The sequence below is a fragment of the Hibiscus syriacus genome, unplaced genomic scaffold (genome assembly GCF_006381635.1).
Source record: "Hibiscus syriacus cultivar Baekdansim isolate YM2019G1 unplaced genomic scaffold, ASM638163v2 tig00111008_pilon, whole genome shotgun sequence".
Taxonomy (NCBI): domain Eukaryota; kingdom Viridiplantae; phylum Streptophyta; class Magnoliopsida; order Malvales; family Malvaceae; genus Hibiscus; species Hibiscus syriacus.
The window spans coordinates 162,619-173,567 of NW_024062951.1; the positions used below are offsets into that span (position 1 = coordinate 162,619).

At 36.5% G+C, this 10,949-nt stretch overlaps 3 protein-coding genes across 3 annotated transcripts; all 3 read left to right on the forward strand.

Annotated features, from left to right (window-relative positions):
• Positions 1-881: 881 nt before the first annotated feature.
• LOC120149613 (protein SOB FIVE-LIKE 6-like) lies at positions 882-1,648 on the forward strand. The gene is made up of 3 exons (XM_039162342.1): positions 882-1,319; positions 1,410-1,460; positions 1,546-1,648. Exons 1-3 carry the CDS (start codon positions 909-911, stop codon positions 1,606-1,608), a joined length of 525 nt encoding a protein of 174 aa, XP_039018273.1. The 5' UTR covers positions 882-908; the 3' UTR covers positions 1,609-1,648.
• Positions 1,649-5,963: 4,315 nt separating this feature from the next.
• Positions 5,964-7,208, forward strand: LOC120149703. The gene has a single exon (XM_039162431.1). It carries the CDS (start codon positions 5,964-5,966, stop codon positions 7,206-7,208), a length of 1,245 nt encoding a protein of 414 aa, XP_039018362.1.
• Positions 7,209-7,459: 251 nt separating this feature from the next.
• On the forward strand, positions 7,460-7,972 carry LOC120149704. Its single transcript, XM_039162432.1, has one exon. The coding sequence runs from the start codon at positions 7,460-7,462 to the stop codon at positions 7,970-7,972; it is 513 nt and encodes a 170-aa protein (XP_039018363.1).
• Positions 7,973-10,949: the final 2,977 nt, after the last annotated feature.

A 10,949-nucleotide genomic window follows, 5' to 3' on the forward strand; every position in this document is an offset into this window, starting at 1 on the left:
TGTTGAGACGAAGGAATACGAATGTATACGTAAATGTTGTGGTAGGACCAGCAGGGCTCTTACTGCCCAAGGTGTGCCCCCATTTTTGTTAATAGTACGCAGTGCCTGGCTGTCTAGCATGTGAAGAGATTGTGCTTTTCCCTTCTCTCTTTCTTTTTCTCACTTACAAGCACCCATCTGGCACTTTTTGATTCATTCACATTCTGGGGGAAGACGACGACAAAATTAGTCTAGGATTTGAGTCTGTGATTCTCTTTGGTCTTTTTCCCACAATTCCTTTGCTCCTTTTCCCACAATTCCTTTCCTCCTTTCTTCTCTCTTACTTGATCCAATACCCTCCTAAGTCCTAAAACAGGGGCACATATAACCTCACCATCTCCCGTGTTAGTATTACCTGTCATTTTTTAGGGGTTGTCCTTTTACGAAATGGGGTTGTGGTGTTTACATAGGTTCATAATATAGGGTCGCGGGACTTACAAGATAGTGTTTATTTAAAATATTTATTAGTTATTGGCAACGTACATATTCTCTAGATGCAGTTGTTCGAACTCGAAATCTCTAAAAAAAATAACATTATCTTTTTATCACCGAGATCGCTTGATGGATTCTAAATTAATTATTTTTAGAATTGATTCTAACTATACGATCGAATAGCAATAGTTTTATGTTATCGCTTTTAAGGGTCTAAATAATGATATTATCATTTTAGACCTACTAATAACATTATTAAAATAGAAGAATCAAATTATATGTAAGGATTTAATGTCAATTTCATAATAGTAGAGGGACTACAATCATAATTAGACCATCTTACTTCTCTTCTAGATAAAAGTTAGCCTTAGGTAGAGGTGGGTAGGAAACACATTGAGTGTAGGGTTTTCTTTTGAAAAAAGGAGAAGAAGAAGAAGATGAATTTTATAGCCTGTGAGTATAGCAGTGGGAGTGAGTCCGGTTGGACTAATTACTTAGAACAATCATTTCTCTCTGCCAGTCCTTCAAAGAAAAAGAATGTTAAAAAGAGTGGGTTTTGTGATGAACATAGAGAGAATATAGGTAAACAAAAGGTTGATGATGATGAAGAAGAAGAAGACCTTTCCATGGTTTCTGATGCATCTTCAGGGCCTCCACATTTCTATGAAGAAAACTGCTACTCCCATGATGGTAACCAATTACACCATGAATACATGGTGCCCCAAGGTGTCACATTGAATAAAAACGGTGGTGGTAACAGACATAGAAACAAGGAACAAAAACGAAGACGCCTGCAGGTACATGAAGACGATGATACAGCAAGCTCTCCTTTCATCAATCACTCCAAGGTAATCCATTCGTGTTATAAAATATATTTTCTCAATAATCATGTTGTTTTCAATGGTCTTAAATTAAGTGTTGTTGGTGATTTTTCCCAGAACAACAACAATAATCATGCTCCTGTGGGTTTCTCTGCAACACACTTTGAGGTACTTTTGTTCAAAATCTTAGCTTATATGTTGATAATACACCAGGGAGGATCAAATTTTCAAAACTATTTTGGGTTTTTTGCAGTCATCTTCTCCCTTTGCAAACCAGCTACAAACCAGGGAGGATCAGATTTACAGGTGGTTTTAAGTACAAAAAAAAACCCAAAGAGAATGTGGAGTTGGAAAATGAGATAAAAAAGAAATGGAAGAAAAGGATCTTTTTCCCTTTTTCATATATCTTAATTTTTCATTTCATTTCCAGTTTTCCATTGTACTGGTGGCCATTGCAAAAACTTGGAAATATATTTCTCTCCTTTTAATCTTTGTTTTTTATTTATGGAACCCCATGCTCTCCTCTTTATATCTGCAGTTAATCACTACTTCAATTCAACTAAATACAAAAATAGTTCAACATATATATATATATATATATATATATATATATATATATATATATATATATATATGTGTGTATGTATGTATGTATGTATGTATGTATAATATTAACTGTTATAAAACAGTGTCGAAAGTACTATATTTTTCCCCACATTCAGTACTTTTAGCTTCAGCCTGAAAAGCAAAAACTAAAACTGAGAAGTGAGTATTTTATACAGAAATCTACAAATTGGTAAATCCTCGGCTTTAGATAGCAAATGTTTCTTCTGCAATGTAAGGGACAATAAGTGAACAGGAATTTTAGTAGCGATTCATTATCAAAATATTAATCGTTACAAAACAATAAAGATACCGTATTAAATCATTATCATAAAATTTCAATATCCGTAATAACCAGAATAACATTCAATATTATCGCAATGGCGATAAACTCAACACAATAGAAAACATCGTTGACTGTTGCATGCATGTGCAGGGATGTTTATTTTAATCTTTGTTTTTGTTTGGTAAAATTTTGAACCCAAAACCGGCCGACACCATTTATTGGTCTGAACATCGAGGTTGCTTAAACTCTAACATTCATCTTTTCAACAAAACAGGACAAATAGATGTGTCATAATCTATGTGGAAGTTGGGATTTTTCCATTTCCCTCTACTATTATAATTCCAAACTCTGATCAAATTATTTCTAAAATCTGAAGATAATTTAAACCAAATTATAATTCATTTCTGATTAGAAAGCTGGTTTTTTTTTTTTTTCTTCTATGAATCAAAATCATGGGGGGGGGGGGAAAGCTTGGTCATGAATGATGACAAGAACCATGTCTCAAAGTGTCCAGACAGGGGTCCATATCCACCATTCATAAGTTCCATTTTTCACCATAACTCAACAAGTTTTAGGCCCCTAAATATGCACATGAGGAGGCACAAAGATGATGGGAAGTGTTAAATGGGTGATGGGCATTCATTATCTAAGCTCTCACAGATGACGATGATGATGCTAAGTAAATGACAAAAAGTTAATGTTGATATATATATTGATGGGAACAAATTGATCACAACGATTATATAGAGTTCACTTTTTTTTATTTGGACAGAGTTGTAGTCGATGGAAGAACAATCATTGATTGGTGTCAAGGTCTTTTGTCTCCATAATGAGGTAGACAGGGGTTCGTGAAGAAAGGGTCTATACCCTTCTCTCGATCTTGATCGAAAGATTTTATAGTGACTCATAGTGTTGGTGTCAAGCATAAGACCATTAGAACTACTCATAGGTTGACAGACCTGTAGATATGATAGGTTAATAATAGATTTAACTCTGATGGATCACCTGAACTTATCAGAAGTCGTACTAGGAGGTGGTTACTTCCTAGGAAATGTCAACCTTTGAGATCCTTCCTCCGGAGATGCTCTTCCAAAATTTCAACTATAGTGGCAGCTTCGAAGGCCTTGAGGTGCAGAAGAGAAACTTTGGAAAGGGTACAACAATATATATATAACAATATATATACAACAATATATATAACAATATATATATATATATATATATAAAAGGATTTCATCTTTCAAAATTTGCTCATATAGAAGTCTAATATTTCAAAGGATCTCATTTTTTTTGAAAGTTTTAAAAAGTTTAAACCCTTATTTAAATAAATACAAAAGTGTATACCATATTTGGAGATTAATCCCCTCTCTGTATGCAACTATGCATCATCCCAATTAGCCTTTAATTTCTTACCTTTTGAAAAACCTCCCCTTGGAAGATCCTGTCTGTGATTTTCCAAACCCTGAAGAACATGCCCCATTACATTGAATAATTTGATATTGTTTTTGGATTTTATTAATGCCACTTTGCTCCCTCAACCATGTCTGCTTTGCAGCTTTCATCGAAGTCGATGTCATCCACAATTATATGTCCCTTCCCATTTCATTTCTTTATTCATCAAACTATTCCATACTAAGATTATATAATTTCAAAAGTGTCCATAAGATAAGAAATACAACTATAGGGGAACTTAGGATGTCAAAAGTTATGATCTAATCTTAGACCCACATGTCCTATTTCCACTTATTTTATTATTCTTCAACGTTTGGGAGTTCCCAATGTTAGTCAAATACACAAAACATAGAGACAAATCAACCAAATATCATATTATAATAACATTAGTATTTAATAGTGAATGTGTTTTACCTACCATCAATAAATTAATAGTGAAACTAACATAAAAGTTTTAGAATTAAATTTATTTAAATTATTTTTTGTGATGTATTATTATTTATTTTGTTTATAATGTATGTTTATAATTTTAATAGGAAGATGATGTCCTTAGGTGGTTCATTCTCTTTTTATTCGATAGGGAGTTACAATCGGTTGCACGGAGAAATAAGAGAAAAGGATTAGAGAAGATGATAAACAATGAATGTAGTAAAGAATATTTTTCTTTCTCAATCTTGTTTGTGCGGATATATATGTATCTGACATCAAGAAGTACGGTGCTAATATAAGTTATAGAGTTGATGATTATTGATAGATTAGTAAGGGAGTATATCCGACTGTCAGATAATAAATTTAACTACTTATGAGATTAGTAGCAATCATATTGAGGGATTTTAATCAAGTAAAGAGAATGATATAGTTATCCCCAAATGAATTATGAGATATATTAAGAAAAAAATTCAAGTCTCAGACTCCATTTATGAAGGAACGATAATAAAGTTATGCAGAAAAAATAATAAAATTATTAATTTACAGATACACTATTAATATATATATATATATATATGATGGTAATGGTAAAGGTAAAGAGTCCTTGCCTTGTTGGGTTGCATCATATTGGATAACGATAATAAAACATGAATTGTTGTTCCGACCATCATCAAAACCAAAACCTTCAATCCCACTGTAAAATTCCAATTGGGGGAATGCAGCTGTTGTTGTGCGTTGGTTTTGTAATAAATTATCTGATTTCTGCTCATATCTCCATTCCTGTCTTTTATAAACAACAGTTGTGTCTGCTTTTCATCATCTCTCTCTCTCTCTCTCTCTCTCTAACCGTCTTTATCATTCGAAAACCTTATAATAAATTTTCTCTCATCATTAGTTTTGAAATGACAATTACAATAAATAATTGAATAAAAGCTTAATGTTACTGAATTAATAATTTACCAATAAAAATAAATAATTGAATAAACGCATATGAATTGTAAGATGTTTTGTGTGCAAATTTTCTTCATGTCTTAAGTACGAGTCCTCTAGTTCCCATCCTCATTTTCTTTTATTTTTATCATTAAGAAGCGGTTTAACTTGTATAAATGTTGCCCATCTCCCGCAAGTCTCAAGTTAAAGTACCCTTGTAACTATTCTCATTTTCTTGAATTTTCATGGAGTGTTAAATTTATTCAATTATTTTAAAATAATATTAGAATCAAATTGATAGAATATATAAGTAATAAGGATCAACTGGGTTATTATACAAATTGATAGAATGTATAAGTAAAAGTTGGTGGCTTGGTTGAATACAAATTAAAACTTTAATGACTCATCTGAAAAAATTTTTAATTTAATAATCAAAATATAATCTAGTCAATAATTTAGTGGCCATGGGAGTAGTTTATCCTAGTTTAGAAATAATATAGTCTTACAATTACAGAATTAAAAGCAAAGGCTAGCTACGCCGACTTGATTAAATAAAACCTAGCACAAGACGACCGCTCAACAAAGAAAGCACGCCGACTTGATGAAGAACCACCAGACACAAGCGACGACGCTCCACGCAACATGGATGTCGAAGTGGCCAGCAATACGAATCCAGCGATCCCACCCGCTCCAATCTCTTATCGCGACACTCTCATTAAAGATAGTCCTAAAGAACCATTGATCGATGATGAAATTCTGAATGAGGAAGATGTCAAAGTTTTCGAGGATGATGTAGTCCGTGGTGTCGTTGATGGTTTAATCTCATCGATTTCTCTGATCGGGTCCAAGCCATTGCCAATAAAAGTTTTGATCAGACCGTTGTGGTGAAGCTACTTGGGAGGCGTATTGGCTACACAACTCTTTGAAACAAACTTTATGATCTATGGAAGCCGACTCAGCCTTTTCGTCTCATGGACATAGAAAACGACTACTTCCTCGTTTGGCTACGAACACGCTCAGATTTCTTGACTGCCCTCTCCGATGGCCCATGGACAATCTTTAGATATTACTTAACCGTTGAACCATGGTCGCCGAATTTTACCTCATCACAATTATTCCCTAGCAGAATTGTGGCGTGGATTCGCCTTCCGGGATTACCGGTAACCCTCTATAAACGCAGCCTTATTGTTGAAATTGGTGAATGCATTGGAAAGGTTGTTAAAATTGATTATCAAACGGAAACTGGTCATCAAGGACGCTTTGCAAGAATGGCGGTGAATGTGGACCTGAAAAAACCGTTAACCTCGAAGCTTCTAATCAATGGGCGCATTCAGATTGTTGAATACGAATCACTGCCTACAATCTGCTTCTCATGTGGTCAGTATGGACATGTAAATGATATCTTCCCAGATAAAATTATTGTCGACCAGCATGATTCAAATGACCCAAAGGATCAAATAAGTGAACCACAATTATCGACTGCCAATCAAAGCTCTGAACCATTTGGACCATGGATGGTTATTGAGCGAAGACAACAGAAAAGCAATAAAAAACCTCCAGCAGATAAAAGACAAAATCTAGAGAACAATGGTTCACATTTTAATCCTCTTTATGAATCAGCTGATGATGTTACAATTGTTTCATTTGAAAATCAAGCTACATATACCAACAAAGTTACTCACACGCAAAATACTGCTCAGACTCCTCATGCTCATCATGCTTCTCATGGACCGAATGTCTCTCATGCTTCCCACGCGACTAATTCTCTTTCCTCAGCTAATCACGCACAATCCAGCAAAAGCAACTCCAGCAGTCAACATACTGCAAAAAACAAGATGGTCACTCTTTCCCGTAAACCACTAATAATCCCCAAGATCACTGCTAGATCTTCGAAAGGAAGCCCAAGTCAATCCAGTAACCAACCCCGCCAAAGCAATGTTGAACCACGTGTTACCATATTGGATAGGTCGAAACATTCGACCATCGTTCTAGCAGAGAATACAAATCCAAACATTATTGATGACGTGAACTTGCAAGTCATGCACAGAACCACCCAACACAAATCCATACCACGAGAACCACCCGATACAAACCAACTTCATTCGAGTGAAGCATTTTCTAAAAGACCAGAAGCCGATCCTACTAGTCCTGCTCAACGAGACGATGCCACGCAGAATATTTGCATTGACAGCCAAACGGTTCCCATACTGGAATGATTTGGTTTTTATACTTATCTTTCTTTATGGATGTTAAAATAATATGTTGGAATGTACAGGGATATGGTCACCCGTGTTTTCTCACGGCTTTTCGGTAATATTTGCGCGACTTTAAACTAGACTTAGTAACAATCCTTGAATCCCGTATAAGTAGGGGCAGAGCTGATGCTTTTATTGCCGCCATTGGTTTCGATCGCTCTCACCGCATTGAAGCTATAGGTTTTTCAGGAGGCATATGGATATGATGGCACATGAAAATCCATGTAGACATACTTCTCAACCATTTTCAGTTCATACACTACCGTATATCTACTACCTGTGGCAAGTTCTCGACTTTGGCAACCATTATATATGCCAGCCCGAATACAACAAAGCGAAAACAACTATGGCCTCACCTTCGATCCCTCGCTGGAAATATTACCTCCCATTGGATCATGTTTGGAGATTTTAATTCCACGCTCACTGCTTCGGCTCAGATGAATGCTGCAATTTCTACTCGGCCTTGCAAAAATTTCCAGAATTTTGTTTATGATTTCGACATCCGTGACATGGGATTTCAAGGTCTTGAATTCACGTGGAATCGGGGTCTCTCTTATGCTCGTCTTGACAGGGCTTTATGTAATAGCAAATGGGACGAATCGTATCTTGAAACAGCCATACATAATCTTCATCGCATGCGGTCTGATCACAGACCAATTCTCCTTTGTGTTGGCATCTCTACAAATAACCTTCGCCCGGCTCAATTCAGATATTTCTCTGGCTAGTTGCATCATGATGATTTCAATCGTATGGTGAAGGATAACTGGTAAACTCTGAATCTCTTTCGGACACTATCACCCTCTTTACTAATACAACTGATACATGGATTAAAACGGTGTTCGATTATATTGGCACAAAAAAAAAGATAGTTATGGAAACAACACTCAAGAATTAATTAGGCCACCCAAGGTGACCGAAACACAAAAATACTTCCACAGAAGTGCTTTGCAGTGAAAGCAGAAAAACCAAATCTTGGCCCTAAAACTTCCTCCAAGTGATTGGTACTTTGACACGAATAAACTTAAGGAAGAAGTGGTTCTTTTTTTAAAGAATATCTATGCATGCGATGAGAAAGTGGTAGGGACTTTTCCCATTTCAGGTTATTTTCCCGGCTATTCTGGCTCAATTAAAGGATTCCATGTCTATTGAACCTAATGATAAGGAAATCTATGAAGCTCTTAAGGATATGGCTCCCCTAAAAGCACCGAGACATGATGGCCTCCATGCAAAATTTTTCCAACAAAAGTGGCACGTGGTGGGTCAATCTGTATGTATCATAGTGAAAAAGGTTTTTACAGGAGGTGACATTGAAGCCGATCTAAACAAAATTATGCTTGTTCTAATCCCAAAAAAAGGACCTAAAACTTTTGCGGACTTCCGTTCCATCAGCTTGTGCACAGTTATGTACAAACTCATCACCAAAATTATTGTCCGATGCATAAAGCAAGTGATGCCTATTTTGATCATGCCGAATCAAACAAGTTTCATCGATGGCCGCTCTATTACCGAAAATATCATTATAAATCAGGAGGTAATCCATTCCATGCGCCAGCTCAAGACAAAGCAAGGTTTGATGGCAATCAAAGTGGATCTTGAAAAAGCTTTTGATCGCCTCCGATGGGAGTTCATTCAAGATTCGCTCACTGAAGTTGGTTTCCCACCAAGCACTATCTGACTCATAATGCACTGTATCACCTCGACCTCTATGCAAATCCAATGGAATGGTGAGAATTCTTATACATTCCAACCAGAACTGGGTATCCGACAAGGTGACTCACTTTCTCCATATCTCTTTGTTCTAGCAATGGAATGTCTTAGCCATAGTATTCGTAAATGTGTTAAAGAAGGTGATTGAAAGGGTTATTCTTTTTCCCGGCAAGGCCTCTCTATCAGTCATTTATTTTTTTTCTGATGATCTTATGTTATATGCAAAGGCTGATCTACCCCATGCGAAAATAATTGAGAAAATCCTCATGGAATTTGGGTACTTCTCGGGGCACAAAGTTAGTAAACGGAAGACACATATATACTTCTCACCTAATACCACCACACCCACGAAATCTACCATTCTATCATGTCTTGGTTTCCAAGAAGTTGAATCTATGGGGAAGTACCTTGGAGTTCTGGTCCTTCATAGGTGTATTAAAGTTGCTGATTTTGATTTCATCTTCGACAAATTCAGGAGTAAATTAAATGGCTGGGTTGCTCGACCCCTTTCGCTTACAGGGCGTATTACTTTGACAAAATCAATCCTTTAAGTCATTCCAACTTATTTTATGCAAGTCATGCCATTCCCTAAACGAGTCTGTAATGAGATCGAAATTGTGGTAAGACGTTTTATTTGGGGGTCGAAATCATCTGGTAGGAAAATCTCTCTAGTTAACTGGGCTACTGTTTTTAATCCGATTGACTGAGAAGGTTTAGGGTTTGTTCAGCCTCTTGAGCAAAACAAAGCTTTCATGATGAAGCTTGACTATTCCCTTATGGTGAAGACAGATTCTTACTAGGTCCAACTACTCAGACAAAAATATAAAATTCAAGAGACTCACTCTCTATTGATCGAAAAGCATAATTGTTCCCCATTATGGAGAGGAATATCGAAAATATGGAGACAGTTGCTCTCATGTTTGGTTTGGTTATTGGGTAATGGGAACTTTATAACTTTCTGGAATGTTAATTGGGTGTCGAGCTTGGGGCCTTTACGAGACTAATCCCGAAATGATATATATGATGTTTTAACCCAGACAATTCACAACTTCGTTGATGTTCATGGCCATTGAGACGTTGCAGCTCTATCTCGAGTTCTCATTCCAGCTGTCATCCCTCACGTCATCAATGTTAGACCCCCTGATAAAAACGATAAACCTGATGCACTGGTTTTAAGATGGAATCCTGAACTTAACTTTACAATTAAGTCAGCTTATTTTTTTCTCATAAAAGGTAATTGGAATGAAAAAAGCTTTATTTGGAAGCTAATTTGGTCAATCATTGCTCCTCAATGAGTTCGCATGGCTCGCTTATAAAGAAAAAATCATGACGAATTATGAACGAGGAAGACGACTGCTCACAAATAACCATTCTTGTCTCACTTGTGGTGCAACAACTGAAACTGTAATTCATGTGCTACGTGATTTCCCACCAAGCCGACATATGTGGTTGCGCATTGTGCCCCAATCCGCCTGCTCAAGCTTTTTCGGGACTGACCTTCAGTCATGGATTACACTAAACATCAACATGCATCATCCCTTATGCGAGGGTGGTCATTCTTGGTCCTCTTTTTTTACTGCTCTCATTTGGCTAATTTGGAAACAAAGGAACGATTATGTTTTTAAGGGTGCTACTTATAAAACAGACTCAATCATTCATAGTGGTTATAGCTGGGCCAAGTGCTATGAAATCAATACCAGAACTCCTGTTGAAAGCCCGAGACAACAGATGGCTGCTTCAACGTGGTCTCCGCCACCCCGAGGATAGATGTGTTTAAATACGGATGGTGCAATTGCGATACTTGATGGGTGAGGTTTGATTGGTGGTGTGCTTTGCAACTCCACTGGTGATTAGATTATAGGTTTTGCAAAAAATATAGGGACAACATCTTCCCTCCACGCAGAACTCTGGAGCATCTACAAAGGTTTACTCATTGTAAGGAGCTTTGGGGTTTTGAGATTATTGATACAATCCGACTGTAGCAGAGCAGTCAAG